Consider the following 20,637-nt stretch of genomic DNA (forward strand, 5'->3'; position numbering starts at 1 on the left):
GATTAAGTCATTTTTGCTACATTAAATACATGCTAACTCATTTTTGACCAAATGAGCAGTTACTGCCTTTTTTCTTGGTAGGGCAGTATGGGTAGGCTATACACCACAGGAGGTTGGTGGCACCTTAATTGGGGAGGACGGGCTCGTGGTAATGTCTTGAGTGGAATGGTATAAAATACATCAAACACATAGTTTAATGTAATTCCATTTGCACTGTTCCAGTCATTATTATGAGCCGTCCTCCCCTCAACAGCCTCCACTGCTATACACAGTGTTACCGGCTGATGGGAAGGCTCTGTCTGTCACTGTCTCATGGTTATCCTGGAATCTTCCTCTCTGATGAGACCACATGTGCTATATTGATCTAGGAGTGAGAGACCAGAGCAAGAACATAGTAATGGCCGCCACCTCCATACCCTTAGAATAGAGCGGGGTTCCCCAACTGGAGACCTGCGGATGCATTTTTTTTTATTGGTGGACATAAGGTAAACACCAGCAAATCCACTCTAAATGATTTCAATTTAAGAAATCTGTTCTAAAGTATTCCTATGCAAAATAGAGATCTGTGATTTGTAAGCAAGGTTTGAAATTGTTTGTCAAATATGATCTGTTTGGGCTTTCTTGCGGTCAAATTGCAGTCTACAAATTATTTGTAATTATGTTCCGGCCCCCTGACCATCCGCTCAAGAAAAAAAATCGCCCCACGGTTGAATCTAGTTGATGATCCTTCGAATGGAGGTTCACCACACCAGAGAAGAGACTAAGAGGAGCAGTAACAGAAGGACAGGACAGTGACCTGACCACACTAACGCTAGCTTCCTGTCACTTACGGTCTTCCTTTTTATATCTGTGCCTTTGTGCCTGTCTGGTGCTAGTCTTGCTGAGCTGTCTCTCTCTCATATTTTTGTTTCTTTAATGTCCCGTTACACATACATTCAAACTCTTGTTTATCTGTTGTTTTTATATTCTCACTACCAATCAAAAGTATCTTTGAAAGAAAATTGACCAATCAACCGGCAGGGTTGAAAGGAATGAGCCAATCAAAATTCAGAGCAAGCGTTTAACGCACACTCTACACATGCCTTTTTCGGTCTTCGTATGGCAGTTCAGTTTCATCACATTAATTCACACCCAGCCATTTAGACTGTTTTGTGCACGAAGATTATAAGTGTTCTTCAAGCAATGGTAATTCTACCACCGTCATTCAAGCACTTTGATACTTTTAACTGACCTGACTTTCATTAATAAGCAACAAGGGATTTCTGCTGGCTACAGAAATGGCTGCTTCACCCCACTGAGTTTGAGACTCACCACATTGTGTGAATGACTTTGTTTGCGTCTCTGTAGTACACCTCTTGTACATTAACGTTTATATAAACATGGGTTTGTTATTTTTTTCCCCATTTGCTCAGTCATTGTGTAGAATACTAACACAAGCGCTGGGTGGTAGCTCATACTATTTATCCTGTAGTAGGATATTTCAGACACAGGGATACATATCACTACCTACTGGTTATGCTAGATCTTGTATTTCACACCAACACAGTGTGATTTTAAAGGGCCACAATGGCCTGATTGTGAGGACACATTTCTAAGTAGATGGGAGTGCACATGTGGTTCAAAGCAGAGAGGGAGAGATGGACAGACTGACAAACTGGGGGATATCAGCCTTTGGTGGAAATTATTAATGTTCATTGATGCACCGTGAGACAATAGGGAATGTTTAAAGGGAATGGGGGAGTACAAGAACACAGCCATGCCCTGAAGAAACTAGAGGCTGGAAGTGGAGCTCTTTCTGATCAACTATCATGACAAATTGGAAAAGCAATCAAAATGTTATGGACTTGAACATGGATCAACTCACTGCATATGGAAACTACATGGAAACCTATGATTATTGGGGCGGCAGGGTAGCCTAGTGGTTAGAGCGTTGGACTAGTAACCGGAAGGTTGCAAGTTGCAAACCCCCGAGCTGACAAGGTACAAATCTGTCGTTCTGCCCCTGAACAGGCAGTTAACCCACTGTTCCTAGGCCGTCATTGAAAATAAGAATTTGTTCTTAATTGACTTGCCTAGTAAAATAAAGGTAATAAATAAATAAATAAATTATGAACTTGATGTTTTCCTAACAGATCTGAGTTTAATGAGCCTTCAAACCGTTTCAGCGCTCACCATTTGAGAGGAGCTGTCCTGCATGATAACTATACGTATTTTAAAGCACACAGGAAGGAAGGGCACAAGAGAGGGTGGTATTGGTTCCAAATGAGTTATTTACACAAATAACTTACATGGTTTGATTCATTTCAAGTTCTTGCGTCTACTTTTCCTGGCGAACCCACCCTCTTTGTAAAAAGCTCATATGGTATTCCTGGTTAAATCATTTCCAAACATGGCCCTCAATTAAAAGTTGTGCTCTTTTGAATGTTTTGACCTTTGACCCTGATAACCTTGCTCAGCTTCCCCATCATTTCAAAGAGCTCAGTTCAGTCTTGTGCTTTTTGTTTGAGAAGAGTTGTCCACCAAAGAACTCTCCAAGCCCCATGTTCCCAAGTTTTGAATCACATTTTCAATAGATGGTATTGTGTCTTATTATAACAAGGGCCTTAGTGTGACAACAGGGTCTGGATTTGACTCCATGAACGCTGATCATGACTTTTAGCGTATGCTTAACTTTACAAACTAACATCTGACAGTCAGAACAATGTTGTTTTAAAGCCTGTGTGCTTCTGTGTAGATGCTGGATTAAACCCGTTGCAGTGTCTGGTGACTTGACTGGACCACAGCACAACAGACACCTCACCCTTTGGTGCTCAAAGGGCGGTACACTTGCAACACAGACACTACAGAACATATGGACTAATGCAATATGAACAAGTCTGCCATCTTAAAGTTTCAAGAATCGTATTTATTATATTTGTATTATGACCTTGTAGCCTGAAATGATTCATAAGTTGTACATGTAGATTGTACATATAATAATGTATTCTTCTGACAGGAAATGTCAGACTTAAGTAGTGTATTGCATATGGGAGGGGATTGTTTGACAATTTCACTTTTTATATTTCATGTTTGATTTTGATAGTGATATATTCTCCATTGTTCTGGGGCAAGGATGTCCCATGCTTTTCTACGTTGAATGTTTCACACAGCCTCCGAGCCGATGTTGCTGGTTACCGTCTATGCTTCAATTACTCTATTTTTACTCTGCCTGTATAAAATGTGTATATGTATATAGTAGTCACGGAAATGCCTTCTCATGCTGCCTGTTCCTTCTACCATCTTTCAGTGATGTAATGTTTTTCATATTGGCTCTGATTTTTAGAATAAACTTATTTTCTAAATGTTGGTTCTTGTCCTTATTCCTGAACATGATACAACTGTTTAGGGAATGGAAGGGTAGGTCTACACTACAGTAGATCCACAAACTCACATCACTTTATTTGTGAGCGGGGGAGTCTCTGTCCTTGACATGGTATTTTACAGTATATTGGCTTAGGTTTTTGTTTGCAGGAGAGGCAAAGAAGGCTTTAAGCAGGGCCCCAAAAATGTAATATTAGGTGTTCTTGCGTTCACTACTTTTCCTCCCTAACCCGCCCTCTTTGTAAAAAGCTCAATGTATTTCTTGTTAATGCTATTTCCAACCATGGCCCTCAAAAGTTGTGCTCTTTTGAATGTTTTGACCCTGATAACCCTGCTCAGCTTCTCTGCTCAGTAAACCAAACCAAAATGTGGATTACAGTCTCTCTTGGTCCATAATGTATGTTAGTGGAGGCTGCTCATAATGGCTGGGAAGGAAGGGCACAGAGGGTGGTATTGGTTCCACAATGAGTTATTTACACTAATTACTGAATTACTACATGGTTTGATGTATTTGATACCATTTCACTAATTATGCTCCAGCCATTCCCATCAGCTCGTCCTCCCCAAGTAAGGTGCCGCCAACCTCCTGTGGTGTAAGTCATTGTCAACAAATATATACGCAGATATTTTTGGGCCGAGCTGCATTTCCCATCGACCATCAGTTCTGGTGACGTAGCAACAAGATTCCAAGATGGGGCTCGAAAGTACTATGGTCTGGTAAGGGAAAGAAAAAAATAATTGTCATATGTTTTATTCTTTAAACTAAGTAAAAGGAAGAGTTTGTTTAGTTTAATGTGAACGTGGGTCTTTTTTTATCATGAAATTGCCGTTAACATGAGTTATGTAAACACGTCAGGCCAGCAATCCTGGCCATTTTCCTGAGTCATTTTTGGCTTGCTAATGCTAGCTTCGCTATGACATGCAAACGGTTATGATTGCAATAAAATATTTGAGAATTTAGAGCAGCTTAGTTCGCAAGATGTTCTCCGAGAAGTTGTTTCAAGTAAGGCCGTGATGGATTTTGCCAATGTAGCAAGAATTACATCCTGAAATGTATCGTTAGCTAGCTAGTATTCTTTGTTATTTGGTGAACAAGGCAGTAGTTTAAACATAAGGTTCGGTAAACGATTACCCCAGTCTTTGTTTCTGCCTACTGTAAGCTGTTCTGGATAAAAGCTTCCCATGACAACATTCGCTAGCTGGGCACTTGAATATGTCCCCTACCATCAGTCTGTCTAGGGATTAACAGTAGTATGGGAGAAGGGGGTAAAATGGAGAGTCCTGGTTGGGGAAAACGGTTGGCAGAATGTTACTGTCGCCATTTCCAGGTTGCTAAAATTCTAATAGTTATAATTTGTTTGTGACAAAAGTATAGTGTAGAGCATCACTGTACCATCTAAACCACTGCGAAATATATTTTCCATAACCACATATTGTATTTTCAGCTGTTTTGAAGCTGGTGTACAAAACCAAACGTAAAATACTTGCTTTCAATGAGAATTACATATAACTCACATTTCTGAATTTGGTCGGTGAGCCCAAAAACGTACAAATGGCAGCATTAACTAATTTATGCAACTCTGTTCTAAATATAGATATAATACCAGCCACCTTGTCACTGTGCTCTAATACAGGGTTTCCCAAACTCAGCACTGGTGCACGTTTTGTTTTTTGTCCTAGCACTACACAGCTGATTCAAATGATGAACTCATCAAGCTTTGGTGGTTTGAATCAGCTGTGTAGTGTTAGGGCAAAAAACTAAATGTGCACCCAAGGAGGGGCCCCAGGACCAAGTTTGGGAAACCCTGCTCTAGTGGGCCTTTATCGGGGATGGGCAAGTCCAGTCCTCGGGAGCCTAGTTGGTGTCACACTTTTGCTCCAGCTAACATGTCTGACTCCAATAATCAACTAACCATGATCTCTAAATCAGCTGTAGGGATGGGGGGAAAGGTGTGACAACTCTGGCCCCTGAGGACTGGAGTTGCCCCTCCCTGGCCTGCATGCTACACTGTGTAACGTATGTATGTACTGTGTTGTCCGTGCCCTCAGTGTGGACAACAGTGAGTATATGAGGAATGGAGACTTCCTCCCCACCAGACTTCAGGCCCAGCAAGATGCTGTCAACATTGTGTGCCACTCCAAGACGCGCAGCAACCCTGAGAACAATGTGGGCCTCATCACCATGGCCAAGTAAGGAGCTGTGTGTGTGAGATGTGTCTTTGTGCTTGTCCTATGGTCGCAACCAACATTTTAAACATTCATCATTTAAATATTACAGGATGCCTGGATACTTGTGATTATTTTTAGTGATCGAGTGTAAAATGTTTAGTAACTATTGTTCTCTGCGCAGTAACTGTGAGGTGCTGACCACTTTGACTGCAGACGCGGGGAGGATACTGTCTAAACTGCACGCTGTCCAGCCCCGTGGAAACATCAGCTTCTGCACAGGCATCAGAGTGGCACATGTATGTATACTACACAACAATACACTTCAGCTTATTGTATGTCACGACACTGAACCCTGTGTCCTCTCCTCTCCCAGTTGGCTCTGAAGCACAGACAGGGGAAGAACCACAAGATGCGTATAATTGCCTTTGTGGGTAGCCCAGTGGAGGACAACGAGAAGGATGTGAGTGTTCTATCAATGCAGTGTGTTGATAACTGCATGCATGTCCCCTCTGACATAATTTCCTGTCACATTCTCTCTAGCTGGTGAAAATGGCAAAGCGTCTAAAGAAAGAGAAAGTCAGTGTGGACATCATTAACTTTGGAGAGGAGGTACCAAATATCTTACCTAATATTTATCTGGTCTCATTATTTCTTTATAGCCATCACTGTCTCCCTTATATAACCTCATTTTGGTCTCCAGGAGGTGAACACAGAAAAGCTGACGGCCTTCATCAACACTCTGAATGGGAAGGAAGGAGCAGGGTCCCACCTTGTGACAGTGCCTCCAGGCCCCAGTCTGGCTGATGCCCTGCTGTCCTCTCCTATCCTTGCTGGGGAGGGAGGAGCCATGCTGGGCCTGGGGTCCAGTGACTTTGAGTTTGGAGTGGACCCCAGTGCAGACCCAGAGCTGGCACTGGTGAGAGGGGGAGGACTAGATGGGTTGATCATCCTCTCTCACTCTTGTTTTTACACTTTCTAGTTCTCTCTCGCTCTCATTGCCTCTTTTTTGGATGGTTATTATCGTATGCTACAATCTTCCTCCTTTTAATTTTTTCTGCACTCTGTGCTTTCTCCAGGCTCTGAGGGTGTCTATGGAGGAGCAGAGACAGAGGCAGGAGGATGAGACTCGCAGGGCAGCAGTGGTGTCTGCTACTGAGGCCGGGGTTCCCTCGCCTACCGCTGACGGTGAGACAAATACACAACTCTCCATCTACACCCTGTACACATAACTATAAACCTCTAGCTACAAACTAATCACTCATCTATAACTGGCAACCAACCAATGCCCATACACCATTATCTCTCTCCCCTCTCTGTACTTGGATCTTCCCTGAAGGGAGGCACTGCATATGGGGGACTAAACTGTTAACCACCTCCTGTTCTAGAGTCAGACGAAGCTCTGCTGAAGATGTCAGTCCCCCAGGCTGATACGGCCACGCCCGCTATGCCCGACTTCAGCCGCATGACGGAGGACGAGCAGATTGCCTACGCCCTACAGATGTCCATGCAGGGTGGAGGTCAGTGACATACACTTGTTATAACCAGTTATAACATGGCACAGTCAGTCTGTAACATCTGTCCTATCCTACCCAGCAGAGTTTGGTGCAGAGTCAATGGACATGGACACAGGAGCCCCTGTAGACTCAGAGGGTGCTAAGGTACGGCAAACTCTCTCACACCACTGAGATGAAAGTGTACATGTGTAGCGGACATATCCCGCTTGTTACGCATGCTCAAATGCTCTTGTTTTTCTAGCGTATGTTAATCTCTCTCTGCAGGATGAGGAGGACTATGATGTGATGCAGGACCCAGAGTTCCTCCAGAGCGTCCTGGAGAACCTACCGGGTGTCGACCCCAACAACGAGGCCATCCGGAATGCCATGGGCTCGCTGGCCTCACAGACAGGATCCAAACCTGACAGCAAGAAAGACAAAGACGATGAGAAGAAGAAATGAACATTTACACAGTAAACATAATAGATACCCTGGCGTTGACCTGTTGACAATGGCTCCTTTAATATAATAGTTGTGCAAACTGTAACCTCAGATGACCTCTAGTTTTTTTTTGTATCGCCATACTCACAGTTGAATAGGGCTTTCTTTATCTTTGTTGTGTCAAGGTTAATGATGCATGTTTAAAAAATACAAGTTTGTACTAAAGTGGGACCTTATATCAACCCAAGCACATTCAGTAAGTGTACATTTTATGTGCTGATAATAATAAATACATTTACATAATTCAAGGGAACTCCTCGGCTGGTTGTTGTGGAGTTTTGTGCCAAAGTTGACATGCTGTACACACTATTTCCAAAGAGGGGATTGATGACTACACAACAGATGTGGTGGAATATGAACTTGACTGTTAGTATAAAAATGTCAGATAAACATTGATTTTATTGCAAACTATCCCTGTGTAACTAGCTAGGTCTTTCTGAAAAGCCATGCTTTATGAAACACAAGATACATTGTCTAAATTTTGTCCCTGCAACAAAAGCATGCCCTTGGCTTTGGAGGACATTGTGCCATAAAGGTTATTTGATTATACCACTGCCATTTTCAAGAAATGATAGCCAACACTCGCCAGAGCAAGAACAATGCATTACAATATAACACGTATGTACGTCAGGAGTGTGGCAAATTGCATACACAGCTTCCAAAGTTGACACGTTATGAACCTGGCAGGACCTATCTCCCCCGTCGTTTCTGGTGACGAACAACTCATGCGTCAAAAAGGAAAGTCGGGAACCGAAGAGCCAGGTAAACAAACCATTTCCTTCACATTTAAAACTATACATTTCTGCTTGTCACATATACCCGTATAAACCACTTATTCAAATGAATGTTCTTAAATAATTTCCAATTGTAAGGTTTAAATACCTGAGCAGGCGTTAAAAGGCTTCATTGCTTTGACGACGACGTAGAAAATTCTAGCTAGCTAAGTAATGTTAGCTACGCTAGCTGGTCAGAGGAATGCTAGAAGGGAACGTAACTAGGTAGTGTATGTGTGCCGAGGTGGTTGACAGCTCAGTGTGGTAGCTAGCTACATAGCTAAATACACATTCTGTGGATAAAATATCCACATTTTGTGTTCTCGCAAACTCAGCGAGAATAGCTAGCTAGTACAGCTGCACTGCATGAAACATGTGCAACAAGGGGGAAAAAACGCTGTCTGAAAATTAGGCCTAGCTATCGGTCTTTCTTGCTGCCTTTGCTGTACTAACTTGCTAACATTAGCGCAGTAGCCAGTTCACACGAGGGCAGTAGGGGAACTTGAACTTTCAAATAAGTTTCTGACTTCCAAATAAAGTGGTTGCTTCTAACTGCTAACTCATTCAACAAGTTTGCCAGGTGTGAGGTTTATTGGGTTCTAGTAATTTACTTACATAGCTACCTGAAATATAGGCTATTCAACATTATGATGATGCACGTTCAAAACAGTCACATCTACGTTTGTCATGAATGATCAAGATTCATAGTATTCGGTCCTGCCTCAGGCTTTGGTTGGGTTGGGGACAACCATGTTTATTTCTCACTCCTGTGTGTCCGTTCTGCAGGTTTTGTAATCCGGGAATGGGGGACATGAAAACCCCAGATTTCGACGACTTGTTGGCAGCCTTCGACATTCCAGACATCGATGCCAAAGAGGCCATCCAGTCTGCGCCAGAAGAGGGTGGGGAGGGGTCAGGGAAGGTCGGGAGCAGCGTGTCGGGGGCCGGGGGTCCCTCGCCAAGACCTTCCAGCCCCACTGACTCCCCTCCCAACTCCCAAAGTGAGCCTCCAGTGGTCAGTGTGATTGTTAAGAACAGGGTGAGGCCTGACTCCTATGAAGAGACTGAGGGGTCAGATGAAGAGAATGGGGACAGCCCTGGGGGCAGTGGGACAGACCCTGAGGTGGAGACTGGGATGGGAGTCAAGGGGGGCCTGCTGAATTCACAACTGGCTCCTAGGATGCCTGGTCTGGTCTCCTCAGAACCTCTCCTCCAGAATGGGTTTGAGGGGTCCACAGTCACGCTGGAGCCCAGTGTGAGAGGCCAGGGGCTGGGCCAGGCATTGGGTCAGGCCAACAGGGAGCTCTGGTCAACCTGCTCCCCTCCCACTGCGAGTGAAGGAGGGGGCAGCATTGGAGGCGTACGGGGGTTGGCCTGCACAACCAAACATACAGTTAATATTCTCAACAGACGGAAACCTCTCTCCTCTCATACCTCTGCTGGTCCTATAACCTCCACATCCTCCTCATCATCATTGTCGTCCTCACTCTCTGTCAACCCACACCTCTCTCCTCCCTCCATCCTGAGTGAGGACACTCTGTGCCCTCCCGGGCCTCTTTCCTCCCCCCCTCCCTCCAACGGAAGCCTGAGAGTGGGGGTGAGGCGCATCATGGACTCGGATGAGGACGACTCTGAACCGGATTTGGGAAGCCCGCTAGTGATCCAAGAGAGCCCAGATTCTCCCATGTGCTCCCCTCCCAAATTTCCACGCAGACACCGCCAAGTGTCCTCTTCAGAGCTGTTCAGCTCCCCAACTCCCTCCTCCCCTCCTCTCCTCTCTTGCCCTCCTCCTCTCTCCTCCAAACCCCCTCCCTCCATCACTCAGACATCTTCCAGCTCTAAACCGCCCCCTCCAGATGAAGTACCCTCCACCCCCAGGTCTCCCTCCCCTCCTCCTGCCCAGCCCCAGGTCCGTCAGTCCTGGCTGGCTGCCGCCCTCAGTAACCCCAGACCCATCTCTAGCCCTGTGATGGAGGAAAGAAACCCGGAACATGTGATCGAGGAGAGGGACTCACCAGAGAGCCCCCCGCCTGACCAGACAGGTTCTGCTATGTCCACTGTGTCCAAGAGGAGCTCCAGCCCTGCACCAACCTCAGCATCAACTCCACAGGGGGCTAGAGAGGGAGAGGAGCCCATGGAGAGTGAGCCTAGCCTGGGGTGCAGGTCAGACAACAGTGAGAAGATGGAGGTTGTGGATGGAAGACAAACAGGAGACACGGAGACGGCTCCGGCCAATTCTACGACAACACCAACAGCCCCCGTTCGCCCACTCAAAGTCCGAATCAAAACAGTCAAGACCCCGACAGGCAGCATCACCAGGACAGTGACACGAGTAGCATCCAAAGGAGCAGGGGGGACCCCCTCAAAAGGCGCAGATGGTTCCAAACCCTCCCCCGGGGGTCGTAAGGTCCTCAGCCGGCCCAAGAGGGTGGCATCTCAGCAGCCTCCGCAGCAGAAGACAAAGGGTGGCAGCCTCCTGCCTGTGTCTACACTCCAGGATGCAAGTACTGCCATGTTGATGGCCGCCAGCAAGGCCCAAAACAAGATGGCCGCCGACAGCAACAAGCCCAAAGTGTCGGCTACGGCTGTCAGCATCACCAAGTCAGCAGCCCTCCCCTCTGTCTCTTCCGCCTCTTCCTCCTCCCCCAGATTCAGTCCAGGGGGGGCCGGCGTGCGCAGCCTAGGTCAGAAGACCCTGAATGGGGGTGTGTCTGTGTCCCCCTCCCCCCTCCTCACCCCTCAGGGGGGAAGTAGACCAGCCTCCATAGTGAACAGTACAGGAGCCATTATCTCCAGGAGCCAGTCCAGTCTGGTGGAGGCCTTCAACAAGATCCTCAACAGCAAGAACCTGCTGCCCAGCTACAGACCAGACCTCTGTACACCACTACCACCGGAGTGGGACCTGCCTCTGCCTGCACAGGTAACAGACCCAGGTCTATATTAGGGGTATTCTTACACCATGAGATCCGAAGCCTGCTGCTTTTCTGTTCTACCTGATAATGAATTGCACCCACCTGGTGTCCCAGGTCTAAATCAGTCCCTGATTAGATGGAAACAATGAAAAAACACAGTGGAACTGGCTTTGAGGTCCAGAGTTAAGGTTAATGGGTCTATATCAGCATGGATTCAATATTGCACTAGTAGTGGTTGGGATAAAAGCGCATGTCCAATTTCTGTTAGACCTTGTGTTCAGTAGACCAATAAATCGCTCTTGTTTATGTTGTGTTTTTTTTTATGGTCAGATAGGTGCAGTGAAATGTGTTGTTTTACACGGTCAGCCATAGTACTACAGCACCCCTGGAGCAAATTAGGGTTAAGTGCCCCGCTCAAGGGCACATATTAATCCCCAAAGGGGAAATTTGATTGCGCCAGCCAATACATACAAGACCAATGAATATGCATTGTATCTAGAGACATGTCATCGACATAGGTATTGTATTCATGTTGTTCTTCCTTTGCGTCGCAGGGCTACCGCTGTCTGGAGTGTGGCGATGCGTTTGCCCTGGAGCGCAGCCTGGCCCGCCACTACGACCGGCGGTCCCTGAGGATCGAGGTGACCTGTAACCACTGTGCCAAGCGGCTGGCATTCTTCAACAAATGCAGCCTGCTGCTCCACGCCAGGGAACACAAGGAGAGGGGACTGGTCATGCAGTGTTCCCACCTGGTCATGAGACCTGTCAGTGTAGAGCAGATGATAGGCCAACAGGACACCACTCCCATCGGTGAGAGAGACTGTGTGCTATTACCTTCATTTCTCACCTAGGACTGTATACATACAGTGCATTCGGAAAGTATTCAGACCCCTTGACATATTCTACTTTTGTTTACAGCCTTATTCTAAAATGGATCAAGTTGTTTTTCCCTCTGAATCTACACACAATACCCCATAATGACAAAGTGAAAACAGATTTTTAGAAATGTTTGCAAATGTCTAAAAAAATCTAATTTACATTAGTTTTCAGACCCTTTACTTTGCCGAAGCACCTTTGGCAGCGATTACAGCCTTGAGTCTTGGGTATGACACTTGGCACACCTGTATTTGTGGAGTTTCTCCCATTCTTCTCTGCAGATCCTCTCGCTCTGTCAGGTTGCGAGGCTGCCACCACCGTGCTTCACCATAGGGATGGTGCCAGGTTTCCGTCAGACGTGGCGCTTGGCATTCATGGTCTGAAAGTCCTTTAGGTGCCTTTTGGCAAACTCCAAGTTGGCTGTCATGTGCCTTTTACTGAGGAGAGGCTTCTGTCTGGCCACTCTACAATAAAGGCCTGATTGGTGGATTGCTGCAGAGATTGTTGTCCTTCTGGAAGGTTCTCCCATCTCCACATAGGAACTCTAGAGCTCTGTCAGAGTGAACATCTGGTTCTCCATCACTTCCCTAACCAAGACCCTTCTCCCCCGATTGCTCAGTTTGGCCGGGCGGACAGCTCTAGGAAGAGTCTTGGTGGTTCCAAACTTCTTCCATTTAAGAATGATGGAGGCCACTGTTCATTTTTTGGTACCCTTCCCCAGGTCTATGCCTCAACACAATCCTCTCTCTGAGCTTTACGGACAATTCCTTCTATCTCATGTCTTGGTTTTTGCTCTGACATGCACTGTCAACTGTGGGACCTTATATAGACAGGTGTGTGCCTTTCCAAATCATGTTCAATCAATTGAATATACCACAGGTGGACTCCAATCAAGTTGTAGAAACATCTCAAGGATGATCATTGTAAACTGGATGCACCTGAGCTCAATTTGGAGTCTCATAGCAAAGGGTCTGAATACTTATGTAAATAAGGTATTTCTGTTTTAAATTTTTTATACATTTGCAATTATTTCTAAAAACCCTTTTACACCTCATCATTATGGGGTATTGTGTGTAGATTGATGAGGGGAAAAAATTATGTAATACATTTTAGAATAAGGCTGTAACGTAACAAAATGTGGGAAAAGACAAGGGGTCTGAATACTTTCCAAATGCACTGTAAAGCATCTGAGTAGCAGTGCTGATCTAGGATCAGATTTGACTTTGAGATCATAATGAATATTATATAAACGGGGGGACCTGATCGTAGATCAGTACTCCTACTCTGAGACGCTTTATGAATACTAGTGCAGCGCTGTTTATCAGTACCTATCTACCCCACCTCTCTCTTTACCTCTCACTCTTTTTTTCCTCTTTACCTTTCACTCCCCTTCCCCTATATTCCCCTATCTATCTCCCCGTCTCTCTCTATGCCTCCTTCAGGCATGCTCTCTCCCTCACTCTCCACCTCCTCTGTCCCAGCGTCCTCTGCTCCGGCTGTGACTTCAGCAGTGACCCCGGCAACCCTGAGCCCCGCCCCGCAACTGCAGCAGCCAATCATCAGTAAGAAGGCGACAGAGCCGTTGCTGTACACCAATAACAAGTGTCCTGAGTGTAAGGTGCAGTTCTGCAGCAAGGCTGAGGTGGCTGCCCACTTCCAAGAGGTCAAACCAGCCCTTAACACTGTGAGTAGAGCAGTGTGTGTGTTCAAAAATACACAGAACTTTTTCAGTCTAGACACTGTATGTAATAGCTTGTTTCATGGCTTTAGGAGTACCTGCCTTACTGACCTGTGCGCCCTCCTTTCCCCATCTGTCTCTCCCTCCAGTCCTGTATGGAGTGTTCTCCTCCCATGCTCCTTCCTAACGGCTGCAGTGCCTCTGCTCACGCTCGCATCCACAACCCCCGCCCCCCCTACGTCTGCCCAGAGTGTGGGGGTGTGGCCAAGCAGCCAGTCTTTCAATCCCATTTGGAGGAGGCCTGTCTCCATTTCACACGACGCATCGGATACCGGTGACCTTTCACCCCTCACTCCCTCTGTGGTTGAAGCAAACCTAGTTACTCCCGTAGACACTAATCTAGGATCAGATTACTTTACCACCAAATAGGGCTGTAGCGGTCATGAAATTTTGCAGAAGTCTGCCGGTCTCAAGGAATTTGACCGTTAATTAACGTAAACATGTTCACCTTTGGAACGTCAATATATAATAAGTCTATGTAATGTACACCATCACAATAAATAAAAATGCTCTGGGGGCCCTACAGGCATGCTCTGGCTGCCCTACAGGCATGCTCTGGCTGCCCTACAGGCATGCTCTGGCTGCCCTACAGGCAGGCTTCGGCTGCCCTACAGGTCCTACAGGCATGCTCCGGCTGCCCTACAGGCATGCTCCGGCTGCCCTACAGGCATGCTCCGGCTGCCCTACAGGTCCTACAGGCATGCTCTGGCTGCCCTACAGGTCCTACAGGCATGCTCTGGCTGCCCTACAGGTGCTATTCCTCCCAAACTCTGTATGCCATGGGTTCTCCAGCCCTGTTCCTGTAGCTACCCAGTGCTCCATTTGGCGCTGGAGATAGGGGAGGAGATGGAAACGCATGGTGGTGAGATTCTGTATAGCTAAAGGTAGTCTGTCACCCAATTAATTATGAAAATATAAAAAATGCACTATTACTAGGCTATTCAAAATCAAATTCACTATCATTGTAGGCTAACTGTAAGCTGCCCTGCCCGATAAATGAAGCAGCAACATGGCCTAGGCCTATACGTTCTCTTCCAGACTCATGGATAGAAATGTTGGAGCGTAGCATAAGGTAACCAGTCCATCCAGTATGCATAATAATACAGCCCACACTGAAAGGCCATTACTAGAATGAGTTTAATTTTGTAGTATAGGCTAGAATAATTATGTACCAAAGACCTCTTAAATCACTTTTGTTTTATGTGTTTCTACCGTGCATAATATGCTGTATGCTATGTATTGTATAACAGGCTTGGGCTCATAATAGAAGCCTATGCATAAGCTCTAATGTGTGTTTGGAATCATCACCTTAGAAAGCGCTGTCCATTTCGTTGTGTAAGGCTTTGAAACAACATCCACAACAACCATATTTTGCACTGGTCCAACCTGCTGTTGAACTTCTTTCTTCAAATTAATTATCACAGTGAGTTTTAAAAGTACGATAGTCCTACTGTTTTGATGATTAGTGTTTGATTATATATTTCCATTGATGTCAGAGTGGTTAGAGGACGATAGAGCCCTGAGTACCAGGCCATTAGGACCTGATGGAGGGACAGTAGAGCCCGGAGTACCAGGCCATTAGGACCTGATGGAGGGACAGTAGAGCCCGGAGTACCAGGCCATTAGGACCTGATGGTAGTTAGCGTCTTGAGTACTATTAACACATGTCCAGAGTGCATAAGAGGAGATTACCATGACTCAACAATTACGTGGAATTTTACTGTGGTCATGACTCGTGACTGCCAGTGTGTTGGTAATATAGTCACCGCAACAGCCACCAACCCATGCTTTAACCATTAGGAGGATGAAGAAATATCTGACACTGAATCAGTGTTTAGGGACAACATCTACAACAATGTTTCTCTCTCTGTCTGTCTGCAGGTGTTCTAGTTGTCAGGTGGTGTTCGGAGGGTTAAACTCGGTCAAGTCCCATATCCAGACGGCCCACTGTGAGGTGTTCCATAAGTGTCCCAGCTGCCCGATGGCCTTCAAGTCCTCCCCCAGCGCCCAGAGCCACATCAACACCCAGCACCCCACACTCACTGGAGGACAGGCCAAGTATGTACACACACACACACTGGTTGTGTTCTCAGATTTTTTACATTTACATTTTTAAATTTCATCTTTATTTAACCAGGAAGGCCAGTTGAAAACAAGTTCTCATTTACAACTGCGACCTGGCCAAGATAAAGCAAAGCAGTGCGACACAAACAATAACACAGTTACACATGGAATAAACAAACATACAGTCAATAATACAATAGAAAAATCTATATACAGTGTGTGCAAATGGAGTAAGGAGGTAAGGCAATAAATAGGCCATAGTAGTGAAGTAATTACAATTTAGCAGATTAACACTGGAGTGATAAATGAGCTGATGATGATGTGCAAGTAGAGATACTGGTGTGCAAAAAAAGTATGGGGATGAGGTATGTAGATTGGATGGGCTATTTACAGATGGGCTGTGTACAGCTGCAGCTGCAGCGATCGGTATGCTGCTCAGATAGCTGATGCTTAAATTTAGTGAGGGAGATATAAGTCTCCAACTTCAGCAATTGGGCTTTGGTGACAAAATGGATGGCACTGTGATAGACTGCATCCAGTTTGCTGAGTAGAGTGTTGGAGGATATTTTGTAAATGACATCGCCAAAGTCGAGGATCGGTAGGATAGTCAGTTTTACGAGAGTATGTTTGGGAAGGAGAGTTGACAGTCTAACCAGACACCTAGGTATTTGTAGTTGTTCACATATTCTAAGTCAGAACCGTCCAGAGTAGTCGGGCGGGCGGGTGCGGGCAGCGATCGGTTAAAGAGCATGCGTTTAGTTTTACTAGCGTTTAAGAGCAGTTGAAGCCCACGGACGGAGTGTTGTGTGGCATTGAAGCTTATACCCTTCACTCCTTCCTTACAGGATGATCTACAAGTGTGTGATGTGTGACACAGTATTTACCCAGAAGCCACTGCTGTACGTCCACTTTGACACCCACCTAGTCAAGCAGAAGGTGCACGTGTTCAAGTGTCCTGAGTGTCCCAAGCTCTACGCGCAGAGAAGTTCCATGCTGGAGCACATCAAGGTACATCTATGGGTTCCCCTCTCACACAGTCCTTCTCCAGACTGGGTTTGGGTCAGTCAGTTCTGTTGATATGAAATGTAGCTTAACTTTCCTCCATCTCCCTATCTGCTGTGTTCCTTTCTCTATTCTCCTTCCCCTTCCCTCGCTCAGACTACTCACAGAGGCCCTGCGGTCAAACAGGAAGTTCCCGTTGCCATGTCGCCCTCTCCTGCCCCTCCCCCCCGGGTGCGGAGCTCGGTGAAGACGGAGAGCTCTGACGGAGAGGAGTGGGGAAGGGAGGAAGAGGAGGAGGAAGAGAGCAGTAAGACAAGTCCAGGGTGGAGCTGTGCTCCCTGCCACGCCCGCTACGCTGACAGAGAGGACTACATTACCCATATGGCCGAGCAGCATGGCAAGGTCAGGAACATAGCCTGCACATAGACAGTTAAATGTTTCATGCAGTAGTGATATACTGTTTGATGTGCAGTACCGTAGATTGATTCTGAATCGGTTCTAACTGATCAGTGATCCATTGTATCTTCTGACCCTCTAGGTCAGGCCTACTCTACTGCCGGCCCACGGGCCCAGTCCTGCCCAAAATTAACCCCTAACTGGCCCTTAAATGAATCACCTAATCACCACAGGCCCAGTCCTGCCCAAAATGAACCCCTAACTGGCCCTTAAATGAATCACCTAATCACCCCAGGCCCAATCCTCACTTGAGAAAAGTTATGCTTAATACGTCACTTACGTTCTTCCATCAAAATACGATCAGAGTTTATTTATGCTCAACTTTGAGCTCCCCAGGTGTTTCTCAAGTTGGGATTGGTCCTGACCATATAGGTTATAAAGTCATATCATGTATATCTAACGTTCTGGAGCACAGTCACCTCTCACATGAAGTGGAGGGATCCAGGAAAGTTTGCCCTCTTTTTTTTCTTTGAAGAACAGATTTTCAGCCGTTTTTCTCAGTAAGCATCATTGTCTTTAGTAGCCTTTCTGTTTTTAAACTAGGGGAGCTGAGGGGACTGTTCACTGTAAGGTGCCTGTGTTTTGTGTAGATCCTGAAGAAGTTCCCGTGTAGTCTGTGTGAGAACTCCTTCTCCTCCACGTCCAGCCTCAGACGCCACATCAGAGTCAAACACAAGGGCATCAAACGAGCCTTCCACTGCCGGTGAGTATGCACACTACACCCTAACCCCTACATACCCTACCCCCACGTCAGAGTCTAAATGAGTCATCCACTAAGTATGCACACTACATGCTAACCCCTATACTACCCTACAACAGCTGTATCTCACCTTAATCCCTACACTAAACCCTAACGTGTGTTTGTGTGTGTAGGTTGTGTGGTGAGGGTAAGAGGACGTTCAGCAGTAGACTGGTGTTGGAGAGACATGTCCAGCTGAGACACGGCATGTCAGCTCTGGACACAAAGGTACAGTTCCACTTTCTCTCACAACTACCGACTGCAGCCTTTATGTAGGAAGACCGGTTATTAATGCTAAATGTCATTAACTCTAATTCTCTCTGTCTGTCTGTCAGCGAGGGAGGGGTGCAGAAGGGGCCGACAGTTCCTCGGAGCAGGACGGAGGCTCCAACCCTCCGTTCACTGTTTCAGCTGAGGAAGACGGAGGAGGAGGGTTGAAGACTGAGGAGGAAGAGGACGATGTGACCGAGGGCATCATCCCTGCTAAGAGATCTCGCGTCACCTCCTCGGCCCCCCCTCCCCAGCCAGAGTCTGGGTTCCACTGTACTCCGTGTGGCTTCACCACCGAGGACCACGCCGTCTTCCTGGACCACATCCCCCAGCACCGCTCCGAAGCCCTGGGGGGAGGAGTCAGCCTGCAGTGTCTACAGTGTGGAGCCTGCTTTGCCTCCGCCCCCTCCCTCTCCCGCCACCGCTTCATCAGCCACAGGGTTCGAGACACGCCCCCTGACAACCACAGCCGTCACGGCCATAACGACTGCTCCCTGACACCTTCGCCCGGCAACGGCGGTAACCACGGTGACGGGAGTCCCAGAGGAGGTTCCCTGCCGGGGTCTCCCTCTTCCTCGTCTCACCCCCCCACACCGCTGGGGGAGGACGGGGAGGGCAGGGTGGGGTGTAAGGTGTGTGGGAAACGCTTTGAGAAGGTTTCGGATCTGAACACACACTTCAGAACTCACGGCATGGCCTTCATCACCGCACGCAAGACAGACAAACCTGTCTAAGAGAGAGGGAGGGGAAGGTAGAGAAGGAGGAGGAGAGAGACAGAGAGAGGAGATAATATTTTGGAGGGAAGGAGGGTGAGAGAGTACTATAAACTGCAGATATTTTAGTAAGAGAGAGGAGGTATGGGAAGGAAAGCTCTTCACTGTAAACTGTTCTTCAGCAGTGTGTTCCTGTCATCACTTATCCAACACACAAGCACATTGTGATAACAGTTGTTGTTTTCATTCAATTCTTTCTTTTTTAATTTTCTGTCACATTTGTTATATGGCAGCCATAACCTGTGTGTGTTTGTCTGACTGATTCTGGACGCAGTACCTCAGGTGCTATACCTGTCTAAACTGAGGTAGTATTAATATCTTCTCACTGAGTTGTAAACAGTGTTGAGAGGAGGACGGCTCATAATAATGGCTGGAACGGAACACATGGTTTCCATGTGTTTGATGTATTTGATACCATTCCACTGATTCCACTCCAATCATTACCACGAGCCCATCCTCCCCAATTAAGGTGCCACCAACCTCCTTTGGTTGTAAACGAGTTATGAAACAGATTATTACAGGTTATATTACCAAATAACACTTGCATTCAGAAGTGTACTTTTTCAAATGGAGACAGTTAACCACCAGTCAGTCTACAGCTGAGTTCTATTAGGTTTCTGTTGTCTGTCATCAACAGGGAACGTGACTGGTGTTGGAAGAGACTAGTCAACATGGGGGTGTGATTTGCTTATTGATTTGAATGTTTCAGTTTTCTATGGTTCATCCAAGAACAGAATCTCACAGTGGATTGGTGACAGCCACCACTGGTCTTTCTCTGTGTCGAGCCCGTCCCAGTTCTCATTCTCACTATTGCATTGATTTTCTGTTCATAGGCTTTGATTTAAGGGTTTGTGTATGTGCAGGTATTTGTTTTGTCTCTTGAATGTTCTCCATTCTCATCCCCGTCCGTCTAGCCATATAGTATGATCAGGGATGAGATTGGCTCCACAGAGACGTCAGGCAGAGTATTCCTGTTGATCCGGCCTCGTAACATCAGGAAACACCCCATCTCAAGATGACCCTCTATAACCTGGAGGGGTTGGGTTGGACCCTTCCATTACTAAAGTGTGGTTGTACTTGACCACAACTGAACCATAACCATGTAAATATGAGTACTAGACATCTATCCTCTTTCTCTCTCTGAGAGGGAGGGAGATCTGGATGGAGTGATAGTGAAACTCCTGGTGTAGGAGGAGAGGTGTGAAGGGTTGAGGACAGTGATTGTATGCTAAAGAAAAGCATGTAAGGCGTGTTGAACTACAGTAAAACATCAAATAAAAAGATACTTTTTTAACTTAAAGATTAGTCACCAATCAGCGGTGTTAACTGTTATATCTTCTACTCTTTTGATAAAGGTATTGTGTGCGTGTCTCCAGCTAGAGTTTCTTCAGTCTTCAGAGATTACAATGTTAACACACAGCCCTCTTTCCCCCTGTAACCCAATTCTATGTTTTCTTTCTTGCGTAGAGCATTTCTAATAAAATACCCAGAGAAAGTGATTATTATATTCT

The 20,637-nt window shown here is 46.3% G+C and overlaps 2 protein-coding genes across 4 annotated transcripts; both read left to right on the plus strand.

Annotated features, from left to right (window-relative positions):
• Positions 1–3,748: 3,748 nt before the first annotated feature.
• Positions 3,749–7,771, plus strand: LOC139420802 (26S proteasome non-ATPase regulatory subunit 4-like). Of its 2 annotated transcripts, none has more exons than XM_071171090.1 (10): positions 3,749–4,077; positions 5,410–5,550; positions 5,711–5,825; positions 5,903–5,989; positions 6,070–6,138; positions 6,230–6,445; positions 6,606–6,714; positions 6,915–7,046; positions 7,123–7,187; positions 7,308–7,771. In XM_071171090.1, exons 1-10 carry the CDS (start codon positions 4,052–4,054, stop codon positions 7,482–7,484), a joined length of 1,137 nt encoding a protein of 378 aa, XP_071027191.1. In that variant the 5' UTR covers positions 3,749–4,051; the 3' UTR covers positions 7,485–7,771. The 2 variants fall into 2 exon arrangements, with proteins under 2 accessions (XP_071027191.1, XP_071027201.1); XM_071171100.1 differs by having other exon boundaries at positions 3,980–4,077; positions 7,126–7,187.
• Positions 7,772–8,224: 453 nt separating this feature from the next.
• Positions 8,225–20,625, plus strand: LOC139420795 (zinc finger protein 687a-like). 2 transcript variants are annotated; one of them, XR_011635540.1, is made up of 12 exons: positions 8,225–8,285; positions 9,083–11,216; positions 11,763–12,018; positions 13,527–13,768; positions 13,912–14,096; positions 15,704–15,880; positions 16,732–16,894; positions 17,045–17,290; positions 17,427–17,844; positions 17,935–18,047; positions 18,218–18,311; positions 18,419–20,625. XR_011635540.1 is itself a non-coding variant. In XM_071171073.1 (11 exons), exons 2-11 carry the CDS (start codon positions 9,099–9,101, stop codon positions 19,085–19,087), a joined length of 4,263 nt encoding a protein of 1,420 aa, XP_071027174.1. In that variant the 5' UTR covers positions 8,225–8,285; positions 9,083–9,098; the 3' UTR covers positions 19,088–20,625. The 2 variants fall into 2 exon arrangements, 1 of the variants encoding a protein (XP_071027174.1); XM_071171073.1 differs by lacking the exon at positions 17,427–17,844.
• The last annotated feature ends 12 nt before the right edge of the window (positions 20,626–20,637 follow it).

Source organism: Oncorhynchus clarkii, chromosome 2, assembly GCF_045791955.1.
Source record: "Oncorhynchus clarkii lewisi isolate Uvic-CL-2024 chromosome 2, UVic_Ocla_1.0, whole genome shotgun sequence".
In the NCBI taxonomy this organism is placed as follows: Eukaryota; Metazoa; Chordata; class Actinopteri; order Salmoniformes; family Salmonidae; genus Oncorhynchus; species Oncorhynchus clarkii.